The following is a 19,075-nucleotide window of genomic DNA, read 5'->3' as shown; positions in this document are numbered from 1 at the left end:
TGTGCTTGGCTTCCGGTTCATTAGCCGCCATGTGGAGATAACAAGAAGAGTAACAACGTGCAGTAATTGCACTACAACCCAGTTTGTTCAGTAAGACAAATTTCCTAACGTAAAAATATCAAAACATAATTTTTGATTAGTAATATGCATTGCTAAGAACTTCATTTGGACAACTTTAAATGCTCAATATTTACTTTTTTTTGGAAACCATCAGATTTCAGTTTTTTTTAAATATCATGTCCAAATATTGTCATATCCTAACAAACCATACATCAATGGGAAGCTTATTTGTTCAAATATTCAGTTTGTTCATTAAGATAATACATTAAAATTATTTGGGCCCATTCCACTGAATGAGTGCTATTTCTGTCCCCAGGACATTATATATGTACAAATATGCATAAAAGTTAACTATAAAATATGTTTTATTTTCAAACAAGGTGCCCTGCACATTAATCTAACTGCAAATTTAAAATATTTAATTTAAAAAATATTAAAAACTACCTAAAACACTGTAAAAATTAAATAAAGTTACCTGAGATGGACCAATACAGATTTTGAATAGTTAAATATGTGTAGTACTAGATTAAGTCTTAAAAAAAGATAGAAAATGAATTGTTTTTTGGATGAGTTTTGAAAGCAAATGGCACCCATTCGGTGGAATTTTGTTTTAGACCATGTCTGGTCTAAAACACACCAGTTTGCAATATCAAGCAGCAAAACAAGCTGTTTTGTACAGCTAAAAATATAAGCAAATGACACTAGAAGGCTGACACATTACATTTACAAATGGCCCACTCTTACAGAAAAAGATATTTTATTTTATGGAAACAACAAAGCGGCTTTATTAAGAGACTACATAACATCTACTCCAGAGCAAAACACAGTAACTCCACATAACCTTCTTTTAAGTGTACTGTAATTCACTTGAGATAAAGTGATTACTTACTGTAAATGATAAGACCTCAAATGAATGGTGAGGAAAGGAATGAAACGCATAGATAATGGCTGGGTGGTGTCAATGATGTGCAATTGTGACTTTCACCTCCCAGCTGTCACAACTAAATAGTACACAGTAAAACAATATTCATTTCACAATCAGAGACAAGATCAGTTTCTGAAAAACATTATCTGTGAGTGTGGACTGTAAATGGCATATCATAATAAAAGTGAATTTTAAAAATCCTTTTGACATCACTCAATAAATCAAGTCCTACGTCTTATGTAAACTAATTCACGCGTGTGTAACCGTGATGAATAAACACTAAAATTTTCCCTGAAAAGAGAAATCTGGTGTTCATGAGGCTTTAATAATGTTTAGTTAACCAACTCTTAGTGTGCAACTGTTTTGAAATTCTACTTGTGCAAAGGATAATAAAAATTGTGATAATTAAGATCGCAGGGTGATTATCAGACTTACATCCGACAATATTTAGGTCATGTTAAATAACCCTTACTCTCATTGGAAATTTTATTTTATTATAATAAGCCATCACAATAATAATTATTCATGTACAGAATCATATACAGTCAAGCCCAAAATTATTCATACCCCTGGCAAATTCTGACTTAAAGTTACTTTTATTCAACCAGCAAGTTTTTTTTTTTGACCGGAAATGACACAGGCTTCTCCCAAAAGATAATAAGACGATGTATAAGAGGCATCATTGTGGAAAAAAATATTACTCATCTTTTATGTACATTTGAACAAAAAGTGGCATGTCCAAAATTATTCATACCCTTTGCAAACTGTCACAGTCTATGGAAAAATCCAAAGTTCTATACCATTCCAAATAGTCCAAGCTGTTCTAAAGCATCCTAATTACCCTGATTCATTGGGAACAGCTGTTTTAATCAACTCAACAGGTGAAAAACAGAAGCTCTCTGCTGTTGGTTTGTGGACAGTCATGGCTAAGACAAAAGACCTCACTGAGGACCTGCGGTTACGCATTGTGGCTGCTCACAAGTCAGGAAAGGGCTATAAGACCATATCTAAATGTTTTGAAGTTCCAGTGGCTACAGTGCATTATTATTAAATAATACAAGACGTTCCGCACTGTGAAAAATCTCAGAGGATGTGGTCGGAAGTCAAAAGTGACACCTGTGCTGGCCAGGAAGATAATGAGAGAGGTAAAGAAGAATCCAAGGATCACCACCAAGGCCATCCTGATGAATCTGGGCTCTGCTGGTGGCAACATCTCAAGGCAGACAGTCCAAAGGACACTGCACACCGCTGGGTTCCACAGACACAGACCAATGAGGACACCACTTCTCCAGATAAGGCACACAAAAGTCTGCTTGGCCTTTGCTAATGCTCATCTGGACAAAGAAGAAGACTTCTGGTCTTCTGTTTTATGGTCAGATGAAACAAAAATTGAATTGTTTGGCCACAATGATGTAGCCTTCATTTGGCGTAAAAAAAAGGAGAAGCCTTCAACCCTAAGAACACCATCTCCACTGTCAAACATGGTGGTGGGAACCTAATGTTTTGGGGTGTTTTTCAGCCGGTGGACCAGGGAACCTAATCACAGTAAACGGCACCATGAAAAAGGAGCAATACATCAAAATTCTCAACAACAACATCAGGCAGTGCAGAAAAACTTGGCCTTGGGCACCAGTGGACTTTTCAGCACGACAGCATTAACATTTTGCAGTGGCCCAGCCAGAGTCCTAACTTAAATCCAATTGAGAATCTGTGGAGGGAGCTAAAGATCAGGGTGATGGCAAGGAGACCCTCCAACCTGAAAGAGTTGGAGCTCATCGCTAAAGATGAATGGGCAAAAATACCAGTGTAGACATGCAAAATGCTGGTCAGCAATTATAGGAAGCATTTGATTGGCTTTTCTATTGATTATTGAGAAGGGTATGAATAATTTTGGACATGCCACTTTTTGTTCAAATGTAAATAAAAGATGAGTAATAATTTTTTCCACAATGACGCCTCTTGTGCATCGTCTTATTATCTTCTGGGAGACGTCTGTGTCATTTCTAATCCAGAAAAAAACTTGCTGGTTGAATAAAAGTAACTTTAAGTCAGAAATTGCCAGGGGTATGAATAATTTCGTGCTTGACTACTTGTGCATTACATTTAAGTTGAATACATGTTAATGTCCAAAGGAACTGCACTTTTGAACCTCTGAATTTATTGTATTTCTGTTTAATAAATATTTGTATTTTTTCAATGAAAATGTTTTGATGATGATAATAACCCGCAAGACTCCAATTGATCAATTTATGTCTTGTCAATTTTTCACTGTAGAAAGCAATATAATGAATAGAGTATGATGGATCTGTTTCTTACAAACACAGTTTTTCCGTTCACAAGGTGTTAATTGATGGATAGACTGGATTTGGGAATTACTTGTTTCATATTCTTATTATTTATCAGCTGTTTGGACTCTCATTCTGACGGCACGCATTTACTCCATTGATGAGCAAGTAATGCAAAGTTCCTCAAAATCTGTTTCAATGAAGAAAAATCTCATCTAGCTGGCCTAAGGGTGAGTAAATTTTTAGTAAGCAGGTTTTCATGTTTGCTTGCACTGTTCTTTAGTAACTCTTGAATAAAACCAAAAAGGCATGCAAGGCAGTGCTACTGCATAAATATTAAAGCTAAAGCTGTACGCCATGTATCATGCCTAAAGATGACCATTTCTGCATTCACATTATTCTACGACCTCCAGTATCTTTAATAGTCCAAAAACATTTTTTTACGATAGCAACAAAAGTTCAAGGTTTGTACATGGCAAATAAAGAATACAACCTCATATATAAAAGAATGAGATTTCATTGCACAATTCAAAAGGGTGTAAAAAGGAAGAATTTTGCAAGCATATACACTACAAGTCAAACGTTTTTGAACAGTAAGATTTGTTTATGTTTTTAAAGAAGTCTCTTCTCACCAAGCCTGCATTTATTTGATTTAATGTACAGCAAAAACAGTACAATTTTGAAATATTTTTACTATTTAAAAAACTGCTTTGTATTTGAATGTATTTTAAAATGTAATTTATTCCTGTGATTTCAAAGCTGAATTTTTAGCATTATTACTCCAGTCATGATCCTTCAGAAATCATTCTAATATTCTGATTATTAAAAAAAATAATAAAGCATTTATTATTATTTATTTTTCTCTTCGATGAACAGAAAGTTCAGAAGAACAGCATTTAACTGAAACAGAAATCTTTTGGAACTTTATAAGTCTTTATCATAATTTTTGATTAAATTAAAGCATCCTTGCTAAATAAAAGTATTCATTTCTATTATTTCTTTCCCAAAAAAAGCTATTAAATGGTAATAGTGTATATTGTATAGTGTATACTTCCTATTCATCCTAATCCTAAAATGTAATCCTAAATCCTAAAAATTTACTCAACTGTTTTTAATATTGCTAAAGAGAATAATAAAATATGTTTCTTGAGCAGTAAATCAGCACATTGGAATGATTTCTGAAGGATCGTGAAATGGAAGACAAAAAAATGCAGCTTTGAAATCACACGGATAAATTAGATTTTAAAAATATTTAAGTAGAAAGCAGTTATTTTAAATAGTAAAAATATTTCATAAATGTACTTTGGATCAAATAAATGCAGGCTTGGTGAGCAGAAGAGACTTTAAAAAACATGAAAAATCTTTATCTTTGAAAATAAAAAATCTTTTGAAAATCTTTGAAAAACTTTTGACTGGTAGTGTACATGTCAAAACCAAGACAAATGGTTAAGTCGTATGTTGTTTTTGAGTTTAAACAGTCTGTTTACCATGTTGTCATGTTAACTGAGCTTTCAGGTGGATAAGGCAGTGGTATAGCTTATTCGATACAGATATGGGCTAGTAAACGAAAGGTTGCAAGTTCAAACTATGCAAGGAGTGATAAAAGTCAATCTTGTTTAAATCCCAAACGGTTCCTGGAAGCCACAAAATAAACTTAAGTTTCATAAATGTATTTGCTATAGATATTATTACAAAGAAGGGTTATGGAAGCTACCATAAAATACATTTAAAATATATATATTTTAATTCCAAAAGCTATATTTAGTCAGTAAGATTTTAATGTTTTTAAAAGAGGTCTCTTATGCTCACCAGTAAACAAAACTAGTCAACATTTTCTTTGCGTCTGCAGTTTTTAGAGAGAATGAACCGCAGTAAAATCTGTCATTATTGTTAAAACTGTGCAGCACATGTCTTGGCTGACGTGACTACATTTATACATCTCAAAATACACGTGAACAACGGCACAATAAAACAATCAGCAAAACGACATCATAAAAACATTCCACTTTAAAGACTATTAGCACGACTTTGAGTGATAAACACTAGACTTGTTTTAGATATTTTTTTTACTTATGTCCAAGTTTTGAGTTCAATGTTATGAGAACAGCAACATGTGAAAAAGCAGAAAAAAACTTGTGTTAAAAACACTTTTAGTAACTGATAATGTATCAGCAGTTTGGCTTTCAATGACCCAGCTTTAGTCATCCAAAAACTGGATGCATTTTATTACTGCATCACACTGAACTTTGTCCTAGAGCATGCTCAGTCTTGCTATATTAACTCAGTGTGACTTCCAGTCAATCTAGAATCTGTTTTGTTTTGACAGGAAAATTTCACTGAAAGGATTCCTCCCTTTTGAAGCATTCACAGGATTTCAGGATGAGGAAACTTATGAGCAGAACCAGCAAAAATGTTCTGGTGGTTTCATTTGGATTTTTGTTCTTATTCACAGCATATGGAGGGCTGCAGAGTTTACAGGTAAAAAAATAACAGAGATAACACAATGTGTTGCTTGTGTTTCTCATTTGAATGTCACTTTGGACAAAGATGACATTGATGCCTAATATAGTATTTAAATGAAATGAAGTGAACATCTTGTAACTGATAATGCATGTTCAAAAAAATATAATATTTGATATAACATTTTTGCATAGATGTGCAAAAAAATGCTCTAAATTGTGTAGCATGATGGTAACTTAAAGCATGATCAGTTAAAGCAAAATGTTCAAATTGCACACATAAATATCTACACAAAAAACATAATTATTTGTAGTTGCACGGTTTACAAAATTTTGGGTGGGAGGCTAAATAGCAAAATTGCAACAAAAAAAAAAATGTAAAAGAAATAAAAGAGAAACAATTAATGTCTGTCTTATAAACAGTGCTGGGAAATGTTACTTTTAAAAGTAATGCATTACAATATTGAGTTACTCCCTAAAAAGTAACTAATTACGTCACTTAGTTACTTTTTATGGAAAGTAATGTGTTATGTTACTTTTGCGTTACTTTTTAAATCTGGGCAGCTTTGCTTGTATGTTTTTAATATAAAAAGCTCTATTTTTGGCAAATGTAAAAGCCTTTTCATACCAAAGGCCTCATGCTTAGAGAAAATGAAATGCACGTCTGTACAGTAGACTGCAGAAGAAAAAAGTCAACTCTTCAGAAATAAAAAAAGGAAACCAACTGTTAGATTATTTTGAGTAATTTTTGCTTATTAGTATGGATGAATTGGATCATCGAAGGTCGGCAACAAAGACATCGGTTGATAAAATGGGATTAAATACATAAAGGATATTTGTATTATTTAACATATTTAATTATTGCAGGTTTGCGTTGAATTTTAGTTTACATTTATTCTAAAATCTTACAACATAACTTAACTAAAATCTTACTCACAATTTCTCTCAACATGGGGACAGGAGAGCTTTCAATCAATAAATGGGGGGAAAAGTAACTGGCGTTACTTATTTGAAAAAGTAACTCAGATATTTTCTTGTCAAATAAAAAGTAATGCGTTACTTTGCTAGTTACTTGGAAAAAGTAATATTATTATGTAACTTGCGTTACTTGTAATGCGTAACCCCCAACACTGATTATAAAACCATAATAATTCATGTTAAGAATTTGGTCTTAAATGAACAATTACTTACATGAAGAAACACTCTTAGACTCATTTGTTACAGAAATCGGTGTATCATTGGTATTGATTTGTGTGTGTATTAATATTGACAGAAGCATGTTTGTATGTTACAGAGCAGTCTCAATGCTGAGGATGGAATGGGTGTTATTTCACTCAGTGTCATCTATGGAGCCATCATTTTGTCCTCAATGTTTCTGCCTCCGATAATGATAAAAAATCTGGGCTGTAAATGGACCATCGTCCTTTCTATGGGTTGCTATGTGTCGTATTCCTTTGGAAACCTTGCACCAGGCTGGTGCGTGCATTTCTTTGCCTTTTTTACTTCCTGATTTGCTAAACAATACAAGTTACTGACAGTATAAAATTACAGAATATTACAATTTAAAATAACTCTTTTATATTTGAATATATTTTAAAATGTAATTTATTCCTATGATGCAAAGCTGAATTTTTAACATCATTAATCCAGGCTTCAGTGTCACATGATCCTTTAGAAATCATTCTAACATGCTGATTTGCTGAGTAGTTCACTTTCAGAACAAAAATTTACAGATAATGTACTCACCGCTTTGTCATCCAAGATGTTCATGTATTACTTTCTTAGGTCGTAAGGAAATGGTGTTTTTGAGGAAAACATTTCAGGATTTCTCTCTATAATGGACTTCTATGGTGCCGAGTTTGAACTTTCAAAATGCAGTTTAAATGCAGCTTCAAAGGGCTCTAATCCCAGCCAAGGAACAAGGGTCTTATCTAGCAAAATAGTTTGAACTTCCAAAATGCAACATTCCAAAATGCAACATTCCAAAATGCAGCTTCAAAGGGCTCTAAACAATCACAGCCGAGGAAAGAAGGGTCTTATCCAGCAAAACATTGAGTTATTTTCTAAAAACATTTACATCTTATATACTTTTTTATCTCAAATGCTTGTCTTGCAGAGCTAGACAAGACGAGCATTTGAGGTTAAAAAGTATATAAATAGTAATTTTTTTTTAGAAAATAACTCAATCTTATTGGGGGGGGGGGGGGGTGTACATTATCTGTAAAATTTTGTTCTGAAAGTGAACTAATCCTTTAAGAAACATTGCTTATAATTACCAGTGTCATTTTTGTCTGCAGGCCAAGTCTGATGATCACCTCTGCCATTCTGGGTATGGGAGGTTCACCGCTGTGGTCTGCAAAATGCACTTATCTCACAATAAGTGGCAACAGACGCAGCCAGAAAATCAACAAGAAAGGCCAGGATCTCATCAACCAATATTTTGGCATATTTTTCTTCATTTTTCAGTCATCGGCGGTATGGGGAAACCTCATGTCATCTCTGATATTCGGCCAGGATACTAGCATAGGTACAGATGGATTAAAGACTTTGCCAGTGTCTTTATTTATCTATTTTTTTGCTGAATACACTGAATGTTTATTTGTTTTATAGAAGTCCACGAGGAAAACCTGCAGTACTGTGGTGCCACGTCATGCGTTGAAAATTTCACAGTCGCAAACTCAACCCGTCCAGCAAGACACCTTGTGAACACACTACTGGGCTGCTATATTGGTGGGTAACACTCATTCATAATTGTGTCTACAAACTAGTTTAGTGACCTAATTAAATAGCAATGGACAAGCACCATTCACATTTCTTTTAGAAAATATACAAAACCAGTTTTCATTAATCTAGGAATTTCAATTAAGACTGTCTAACATAGTGTTTCCTTGGTCCATGCAGGTGTGGGGGTTTTTGCCATAATTTTTGTGGCGGTCTTCCTGGACAACATCGACCGAGATCTGGCCAAAGAATTTCGTAGGACCAAGGGCAACCAATCATTTTGCAGCACCTTTCTGGCTACCTTCAAGCTCTTGAGAGATCCTAAATTGCTGCTGCTAATCCCATTGACAATGTACAGTGGGTTTGAGCAAAGTTTCCTCGCTGGAGAATACACAAAGGTACACCACGTCTTAAACATTTGGGGACATTTTGGAAGAAAGTCGAGTAGTTTCCATCATAGTATATTATTGTCCTTAGTTTAGCATTTCTACTATTAAACAGTTGTCAAATATTACACATTTCGTTAGTTTCAATTTACATAGCTGTTGTCAAAACTGATGCTTCAATCTGGAACTAATGCTCTGCTTCAGTGAACAGTAAACCGATTTGATTTGACTATGTTAGTCTAAAGTAAGGCTCCAAAACAATGACAAAATTCATATTTAAGATATAAGCATTCAAAACTTACAGTCTATAACTTCTGCTAATATGGATCAACGATTTTTATGATTTCACCCTGCACTTCAGCTTCTCATCAAACCTTCTGTCCAATCAAATACTCTCTAGAATCTTTTCTCGTAATAACGAGATGTCGTTAAAACAATATAATTGGCTAGATAAAACATCTTTTTTCATAAAAGCAAGATGTTATGTCATTAAAACGGCGTCTTTACTCGTAATAACGTGGTGTTATGTCATTAAAATTACATCTTTTCTCATAACGAGATGTTAAATCGTTAAGCAACATAATTATCTCATTAAAACGACATCTTTTTCTCTAATAACTATATGTTACATTGTTAAAACAACATAATTATCTTGTTAAAACTACATCTACATCTTTTTTTTACAACAACTAGATGTTCTGTTGTTAAAATTACATATTTTCTCGCAATAACGAGATGTTAAAATTACATCTTTTTCGTAAAAGCAACATAATTATCTTGTTAAAACAACATCTTTTCTCATAATAACAAGATGTTATGTCATGTCATTAAAACATCTTTTCTTGAGATAACGAGATATGTTGTTAAAACGCCATAACTATCTTGTTAAAACGACATATATTCCCATAATAATGAGATGTTATGGCGTTAATAAGATAAGATATTATGTTGTTAAAACACCATAATTATCATTTTAAAACAACATATTTTCCCGTAATTACAAAACGTTATGTTGTTAAAACGACATAATTATCTTTTTAAAACAACATTGTTTCCCATAATAACAAGATGTTTTGCCGTTAATAACGAAATATGTCGTTAAAATGACATAATTATCTTGTTAAAACGTCATCTTTTCACGTAATAAACAGATGTTATGTCATTAAAAGGACATCTTTTCTCATAATAACTAGATGTTATGCCATTAAAATAGCATAATAATCTTATAAAATAAAACATATTTTCTCGTAATAAGATAGGCCGTTAAAACTGCATCTTTTTCTTGTTAAATCTACATCTTTTCTCAAAATTACAAGACGTGGTTAAAATAACATCTTTTCTTGTTAAAACAACTTATTTTTTTCTCGCAGTAATGAGATATGTTGTTAAAACGACATATTTTTCATAATAACAACATAATTATCTTGTTAAAACGACCTTTTTTCTCTTAATAACAACGTTATGTCATTAAAACAACATATTTTCCCATAATAACAAGATGTTATGCCATTAAAACGACATCCTTACTCGTAATAATGAGATGTTGTCATTAAAACGATAGAATTGTCTTGTTAAAATGACGTCTTTTCACGTAATAACCAGATGTTGTCGTTTAAATGACATAATTATCTTGTTAAAACGACATCTTTTCTCGTCATAACCAGATGTTATGCCATTAAAATGGCATAATTATCTTGTTAAACATATTTTCTCGAAATACGATGTTATGTCGTTAAAACAACATCTTTTCTTGTTAAAACAACTTATTTTTTTCTTGTTATAATGACATATGTCATAAAAATGATGTTTTTCCCATTATAGAAGATATATAACAACATATCTCTTTGTTAAGAGAAAATAAGTCATTTTAAAGACATAACATCTCATTATTACAAGAAAAGATGTTGTTTTAACAAGAAAAGATGTCAATAAAACAGCAATGCGTCACTGTACTATTCAGACTGGAGTAAATGAATACTAATTTGTCCTAATAAAATATGAGTCTAATGTGCTTGCAACCCTTATTCCCCTGCAGAACTACGTGACTTGTGCGATAGGAATACACTACGTCGGCTTTGCGATGATCTGCTTTGGTGCTACTAACTCCCTGTGCTCATTCACGTTTGGTAGACTGGCTCAATACACCGGAAGAATCGCCCTCTTTTGCTTGGGTAAAAAATGAACAGGTTGACATATGGTTTAAAGGTTAAATATGGTGGCTAGAATTTATGTTCATTCTGTCTTACTGCACTTTCACAGCTGCGCTGACAAACCTGGGCTGTTTTTTGGGTCTTTTGTACTGGAAGCCTCATCCGGACCAGCTGGGTGTGTTCTTCGTGTTTCCGGCCCTCTGGGGAATGGCAGACGCTGTGTGGCAAACACAAACCAATGGTGAGTGCTTCATACTGCATACTACTAATAGTTATTATTATGGATATAAAATAATTCGTTTTGGGGCACAACGTCTGATAAACAGTCTAGAGACATAACTATAGATAATTACTTGTGTTGCCTCACAACACAAAATGCAAAAATAATACTAATAAAAATGTGTGTTTTTTTTTTTTATTTGCAGCACTTTATGGCGTTCTCTTTGCTGAACACAAAGAAGCAGCATTTGCCAACTACCGCATGTGGGAGTCACTTGGTTTTGTTATAGCCTTTGCCTACAGCACATACATCTGCCTGTCCATCAAAATCTACATTTGTTTGAGTGTTCTTGCCCTTACCATGGTAACTTACCTTTATGTTGAGTACAACGAGTACAAGCATCCAACTTCACAAGTGACTTACGACTTGGAAAAACCAGAAAAGGGCGACCTTAAAGAATCGAATGAGAAAGAATGGAATGAGAATGGGGTTATTGCCCAGACACCAATGTAAATACATTTTGCTTTATATTTCTGCCTTAGTATATATCTCAGTCTGTAAAATGTTGATTTTCTTTCTACTTTGTCATTCAGAGATTATTTTTACAGTATGTTAACAAAGTGTTTAGAAACTGTAGTTTTTTTATGTACCATGTAAGTGTTTTGATCTGTTTCTTTATTATTATTATTTTTTAATTTCTGTACAAAAGCACAATTCATTTTAGTATATGCATTAAAATACTTTTTTCCTTTAATATGTTTATTGCATTTATCTCATATTTACAGCAAGTGGAGTAGATTAATTCTATATGCTAGTAGCACGGGTATATTATTGTAGCAATAAAGATACATTGTATGGGTCAAAATTATATATTTTTCTTTGATGCCAAAAATCATTAGGATATTAAGTAAAGATTATGTTCCATGAAGATATTTTGTAAATTTCCTACTGTAAATATATCAAAACAAAAAATTTTGATTAGTAATATGCATTGCCAAGAACTTCATTTGGACAACTTTAAAGGTGATTTTTTGCACCCTCACATAGTTGTATCTCAGCCAAATATTGTCCTATTCTAACAAACCATACATCAATGAAAAGCTTATTTATTATAAATCTCAGTTTTAAAAAAAATGGACCCTTATGACTGTTTTTGTGGTCCAGGGTCACAATGTGGTTAACATTCACAAAGTGTTTTATTTTTAAAAAGGGATCCTAAATCATTAGCATATTAAGTAAAGATCATGTTCCATGAAGATATTTTGCAAATTTCCTACTGTAAATATATCAAAACTTAATTTTTGATTAGTAATATGCATTGCCAAGAACTTAATTTGGACAACTTTAAAGGTGATTTTCTCAATGTTTTGATTGTTTTGCACCCTCAAATAGTTTTATCTCAGCCAAATATTGTCCTATTCTAACAAACCATATATCATTGAAAAGCTTATTTATTTTAAATCTCAATCTCAAAAAATAGACCCTTATGACTGTTTTTGTGGTCCAGGGTCACAAATGTGAACATGGCAGGTTAACATTCAAAAAGGGTTTTATTTAAAAAAATTATCATAAAGCAGGCTTGTATCATTTTGAGATTGAAGTGTACGTAGTAAATCAGCTGTTATTCCCAAACATGACCAATGACTGTGCATTCCTATTGCACCATTGTGCTGAGTCAAAGATCACATGCCAAATCTACAATATAAAATCACAGAATGAGATCCAGATAATAAAATGTTTAACTGATCACATTTATGTGTAAAAGTATGAAATGATATAATAATCTTACTATAATTACACATAATAAAAAATCAGTCCAGTCAGAACATCAAATATAAATATAAGTAATAAAAAAAGATCCTGCGCAGATTATAATCTTTACAGCCTTTATCAGAAATGATTTTTAACGCATTTTACAGAATCTTCCTGAGATACTCATATAGATAGTCCAAATGAGTGATTATAAAGCCTTTTCGCATAAAAAAAACAATCATTTGCGGATTACACTCTTCCTGAAGCAATGGCGTTTGTTATGTAAGAAATTTCAAGTGTAGCAATGTAACAGAGAATCAAAATAAAGTAATTAAATTGCGCTCTGTGCAGGCAATAACTTTGGTTGAATGATAGTAATAAATATGTGACTAAGACATTCACAGCTAACAAGAAATATTTTTATGACAGTTTTAAAACAACAACGTGCTTGGATTCCTACAGTGTTCAAATATTCAGTGTCCACAACACACTGCATATTCCAAAAGTCAAAGTGTTTTAGGATATTTTTAGTTTTAGGAACATTTTTATCAAATAAATTTTATGATTTGTGACCCTGGACCACAAAACCAGTCAGAAGCATGGGTATATTTGTAGCAATAGACAAAAATACATTGTATGGGTCAAAATTATCTTTATGCGAAAAATATTAGGATATTAATTACAGATTTTTCATGTTCCATGAAGATATTTTGTACATTTCCTACCATAAATATATCAATACTTAATTTTTGATTTGTAATATGCATTGCTAAGAACTTCATTTGGACAACTTTAAAGGCGATTTTCTCAATGTTTTGATTTTTTTGCACCCTCAGATTCCAGATTTTCAAATAGTTGCATCTCAACCAAATATTGTTCTATCCTAACAAACCATACATCAATAGAAAGCGTATTAATTCAGCATATTAATGAAAAAAAGAAGGACCCTCATTACTGGTTTTGTGGTCCTGGGTCACATTAAAAAAAAAAAAAAAAAAAAAAAAAAACTAAAGAAGCATCTAAACTTAAAATCATCAATAAACTGCTGTGAAACTGTACTCCTTTATTGAAGCAGTGAGTGTCTAATTGCTTTAAGTACTACTAACTGCTGGAACTATTAAATTTGTTGTCTCTGTGCGCCATCTGTAGGCTGCTATGAAGACTGCAGTGTAACTCACTGAACACTCTTTCTGCTTTCTCTATATAGCTATATAATAAATAATGGTGCATGCTTTATAGCCTACGCATTTATGCAAAATATATGTATAATATTAAAGATCAATCAAAACACTGCCAGTACAATGTTTTGCGTTGTCCAGTAAATAAAAGCATTTTCAATGATAGTAAACCCCTCCTTACCTTTATATAGGTGTATTATGTTCTCCAGTAGGTGGCAGTGTTTTCTTTTGTCTATTATGTTCAGCTATCTTGTGTGAGAACAGAGAGAGAGTAATACATCAACATTTACAGGGAAAATCATTTGATATACTTTGTAATGCCATTACCCTGGTGAAAAAAAACAAAACAGCTAAAACCAGCCTAGGCTGGTTGGCTGGTTTTAGCTGGTCAACCAGCCTGGTTTTAGCTGGACAGCAGGCTGGTTTTAGATGGGTTTTGGCCACTTTCCCAGCCTTACCAACCTGGCCAGGCTGGGAGACCAGCTAAAACCAGCTACTTCCAGCCTAAACCAGCTAAGACCAACCAACCAGCCTAGGCTGGTTTTAGCTGTTTTTTAAAGCAGGGTATGTGAGTGAGGTCTACATAATTGGACTTCACTTCTAAAATGTGTAAAATACGGTTGCCCATTGCATTTACGTGATAACATTTTAAATTGGGTCTCAATTAATAACATATTTAATATAAAATATACTAAAACACATTTATCTTTACAAATATCCTACTTGGAAAATCCAGAACGATCTTGAACTGAGACAATAGTAAACACATTCATCAGTGTAGCTATCATATATTATGTTTAGATGTTATATTTGTACGGATATATTATATCTGATATTTAATAATAAAAAAAAAATCAATATTTTGTACGAAAGGATAATTACCGCTGAATCACGCATGGTGACGTCACCTTCTCTGAACTCGCAACCTTAGCAGCTCAAATGGCGCGCTTTTATTCAAACGTTTCCTAGCAACGAAAGATGACCAGAGCAGAGGAGAGGACACAAAAGGAGACACACTCAACCTGTCTGACAGGAACTCTGTGGACAATCTACCTGGGTAACAGAGCTCGGTCAGGTAAGAGTGATTTATGCAAGTATTCTCTTTTAAATTTGAAAAAAGTGTGAAATTAGACCTATATACACTACGTCACATAAGTTTTTGAACAGTAAGATTTTTAACGTTTTTTAAATACCTCTCTTCTCCTCACCAAGCCTGCATTTATTTGATCTTAAGTACAGCAAAAACTGTAAAATTTTGAAATATTTTTACTAGTTTAAATAACTGTTTTCTATTTGAATGTATTTTAAAATATAATTTATTCCTGGCTGTGATTTCAAAGTTGAATTTTTAGCATCATTACGCCAGTCACATGATCCTTCAGAAATCATTCTAACATTCTGATTTGTTGCTCAAAAACAGTTATTATTATTTTGTTGAACAATTGAGTAGAATTTTTTCATTTTCAGGTTTCTTTGATGAACAGAAAGTTCAGAAGAACAGCATCTGAAATAGAAGTCGTTTGTAATACATGTCTTTATCACAACTTTTGATCAATTTAAAGCATTCTTGCTAAATAAAAGTATTAATTTCTATAATTTCTTTTAAAAAATTATACTGACTCCAAGCTTTGAATGATAAAGGGTATAACTTTACAAAAGCTTTTTATTTCAGATAAATGCTGATCTTTAGATCTTTTTATTTATTAAAGAATCCTGAAAAAACATACTCAGCTGTTTTAAATATTGATAATAATGTTTCTTGAACAGCAAATTAGCCTATAAGAATGATTTAAAGACGAGATAATGATGCTAAAACTTTAGCTTTACATATATTCAAATATATTATTATATATTCAAAAATATATTCAAATAGAAATCAGTTATTTTAAATGGTAAAAATATTTAACAGTATTACTGCTTTTGCTGTATTTTGGATCAAATAAATGCAGGCTTGGTGAGCATAAAAGACTTCTTTAAAAAACATTAAAACTTTTGACTGGTAATGTATATAACCAGATGCATTAAAACTGGTTAAAAACCATGCTGGCAATACAAGGTTGTGCTTTATTGCTTGTTTAGCAACTGGGCGTCTTGCTTTTGAGTCATAAGAGTACTATGACCTTGTTTACATGCACAAGAATGATCTGGTATTAATCAGTCAATGAGTAAATGTATCATCACAACTTCCATAACTAAATTAAGTCAATATTCCAGTTTCTAGGCTACAAGGGAATACTAGGGGTCCATGAAAAAGTTTAGGCCAAAACAATGTAAATTATTTTGTATAAATAAATAAATAAATAGACAATAAAAAAATAAGATTAAAGAGATAGTTCACCCCAAAATGAAAATTCTGTCATTAATTACTCACCCTCATGTCATTCCTAATTATCTTCGGAACACAAATTAAGATATTTTTAACGAAATCTGAGAGCTTTCTGACACTCCATAGACAGCAAGGGTCCTACCATGTTCAAGTTCCAGAAAGCTACCAAGAACATCAACAGAACAGTCCAAGTGACAGCAAGTTGTTCAGCCGTAATTTCTCTTTGAGTCATCTTGGATTTCATCAAAAATATCTTAATTTGTGTTCCATAGATGAACAAAGGTCTTACAAGTTCTGAACGACATGAGGGTGAGTAATTAATGTCAGAATTTTCATTTTTGGGTGAACTATGCCTTTGAGATAATAATTAGATTAAAATAAATAAATCAATTTACTGTTTACTTATTTTATTTAAAAGAAAAGTAGACATGCATCATATTCACATGACCTCTAATTTATAAGCTGTATCATTTACTAACTGATCTGCATGATAAATAGCAAAGGCAAGCATTTCCAGTATTTCCAGAAGAGAACAGCAGGATCCACTAGAAAATGAAACCAATGTGATTTCCCCTATTCCATGCAGATTTCAGAGAACTGACTTACGTGATTTCTTGGAGGCACTGGGACCTTCTCTATGGCCGAACAGGAATGTGGTTTTGCTCCCCTGGTGTTCAGACTTCACGGAGGAGCTCCACAAGTGGTACGTGAGGTCCTATTGGAGCGCGGCTGGGAGGAGTATGATGAAGAAGAGCAAGAGGAAGGAGATTGGAACCTCTACTGGAGAACCTCTAGCTTCCGAAAGTCTGACTATGAAAAAATCCTGCCCTGGCAGAGATTGAACCACCATCCCAAAATGAGCCAGATTACACGCAAGGACTGTCTGGCACGACACATGAGAAGAATGAAGATTGCTTTCGGCATAGCCCTGTACGACTTCAGCCCTGGTGCTTACATATTGCCTAACGAATACAGAAAATTTCTAGGGGTGTACACTAAGAATCGCACGACTGACAGAGGGAAGTCACGCTACTGGATTTGCAAGCCAGTTGACCTGTCAAGAGGAAGAGGTATATTTCTGTTTGAGGATATCAAGGACTTAGTCTACGACTCTTCAGTGATTGTACAGAGGTACATCAGCAACCCGCTTCTCATTTCAGGCTACAAGTTTGATTTACGCATTTACGTTTGTGTGAAAAGCTTCTCTCCTCTAGTGATTTACATGCATCAGGAAGGCCTAGTGCGCTTTGCGACAGAAAAGTACACCCTTGCTTCTTTAGACAGCCTGTACTCTCATTTGACAAACACCAGCATTAATAAATTTGGAATGCGCTACGATACGGACAAAGAGCGAGTGGGTCGAGGATGCAAGTGGACCATGAGCAGATTTCGCAGTTTTCTTCACAAACAAGATGTTAACCAACTTCTCCTGTGGCACAGGATCAGCAATATCGTAACATTGACTCTGCTCACAGCCGTTCCCTGCGTTCCCTCCAGCCCCAACTGTCTGGAACTGTTGGGGTTTGACATCCTCATCGACGCCAACTACAAACCATGGCTTCTAGAGGTCAACTACAGTCCGGCACTTTCATTGGACTGCCCTGCTGACGTAACGGTCAAAAAAGGGCTGATCAATGATATCATCGACCTAATGAACTACAGGATGATTGACAACTTCAGACAGAAGGGATACCTCAGGAAGAGATCGAGTAGCCGGTATTTACGGCCAAAAATCTCTCAAGGGTTTCTGCTGCCCAAGACTCGGCATGCTCCATCAGGCAGCAAAAGCAGGAATCATTCTATCTCAAGCTCTTCAAGTTCTCAAGACACTAATTGCCCATTTCACCCCAATTCAAAATCTACTGGACATGAAAAGGCTCCTCAGACGTTTGAGGAAATTACCAACGAGGTGGAATCTGATGACTTAAAACTCACACCGTTTAACAGCACGAGGCATTCCCACAGAAATACACCATCTACTGTATTCAAGTTACCATCTCTTCTTGTACCTAAACTCAAGTCTTCAGCCGTCCTGTGGAACAGCACGACTCAAGACAGAGGCGTTCCTCCTTGTCGCGTTGGCGACTTCATACTGACGTTTCCCTTTAATGAGGCTACCTGGAAAGCCTCGCAGGACCAAGCAGATGTTAAGGCTATTGTAAATGAGGTTCATGAGCTCACAAACCGACTGGCAACTTCCTTTAATGAAAAAGAGAAGACGAAGATGGAAAGCAGTCAGAGCGCTGGTGTCGGGGACAAATTTGAGCCTCTGCTTTGGGGACCAAAAGATCCACCTCTTCTGAGCGAATGCTGCTCCTTAAATTCAAAAGTCAAGTAAAATGGTTTAAGTTGGCCTGGTTTTTCTAACAGTCAATGTTTCAATATATTAGATTTTTTTATATATATTTAATGTAATTTATTCCTGTGAAGCAATGCTGAATTTTCAGCAGCCATTTAGCCAGTTTTCAGTCTCATGTGATTCTTCAGAAATCATGTTTGCTTAAAGGAGAAGTTGACTTCCAGAATAAAAATTTCCTGGTAATTTACCCCAGTGTGATCCAAGATTATCATGTCTTTCTCTCCTCAGTCGCAAAGAAATTAAAGTTTTTGAGG

The 19,075-nt window shown here is 33.9% G+C and overlaps 2 protein-coding genes across 2 annotated transcripts; both read left to right on the top strand.

The window, feature by feature from the left end:
* The first annotated feature begins 5,588 nt into the window (after positions 1 to 5,588).
* unc93a (unc-93 homolog A) lies at positions 5,589 to 11,960 on the top strand. Its single transcript, XM_073816951.1, has 8 exons — positions 5,589 to 5,748; positions 7,024 to 7,205; positions 8,027 to 8,256; positions 8,340 to 8,459; positions 8,631 to 8,848; positions 10,872 to 11,007; positions 11,096 to 11,227; positions 11,412 to 11,960. The coding sequence occupies exons 1-8, from the start codon at positions 5,650 to 5,652 to the stop codon at positions 11,717 to 11,719; spliced, it is 1,425 nt and encodes a 474-aa protein (XP_073673052.1). The 5' UTR covers positions 5,589 to 5,649; the 3' UTR covers positions 11,720 to 11,960.
* Positions 11,961 to 17,099: 5,139 nt separating this feature from the next.
* ttll2 (tubulin tyrosine ligase-like family, member 2) lies at positions 17,100 to 18,800 on the top strand. The gene has a single exon (XM_073852926.1). It carries the CDS (start codon positions 17,100 to 17,102, stop codon positions 18,798 to 18,800), a length of 1,701 nt encoding a protein of 566 aa, XP_073709027.1.
* Positions 18,801 to 19,075: the final 275 nt, after the last annotated feature.

Source organism: Garra rufa, chromosome 13, assembly GCF_049309525.1.
Source record: "Garra rufa chromosome 13, GarRuf1.0, whole genome shotgun sequence".
In the NCBI taxonomy this organism is placed as follows: Eukaryota; Metazoa; Chordata; class Actinopteri; order Cypriniformes; family Cyprinidae; genus Garra; species Garra rufa.
The sequence above is the reverse complement of the archived record's forward strand: the minus strand, read 5'-3'. Positions and strand labels throughout refer to the sequence as shown.

Coding starts and splice junctions, on each gene's coding strand:
- unc93a (XM_073816951.1), top strand. CDS start 5,650: ATGAGGAAACTTATGAGCAGAACCAGCAAAAATGTTCTGGTGGTTTCA. Junction 7,206..8,026: donor GGAAACCTTGCACCAGGCTG/GTGCGTGCATTT, acceptor TTTTGTCTGCAG/GCCAAGTCTGATGATCACCT. Junction 11,228..11,411: donor GTGGCAAACACAAACCAATG/GTGAGTGCTTCA, acceptor TTTTATTTGCAG/CACTTTATGGCGTTCTCTTT.
- ttll2 (XM_073852926.1), top strand. CDS start 17,100: ATGGCCGAACAGGAATGTGGTTTTGCTCCCCTGGTGTTCAGACTTCAC.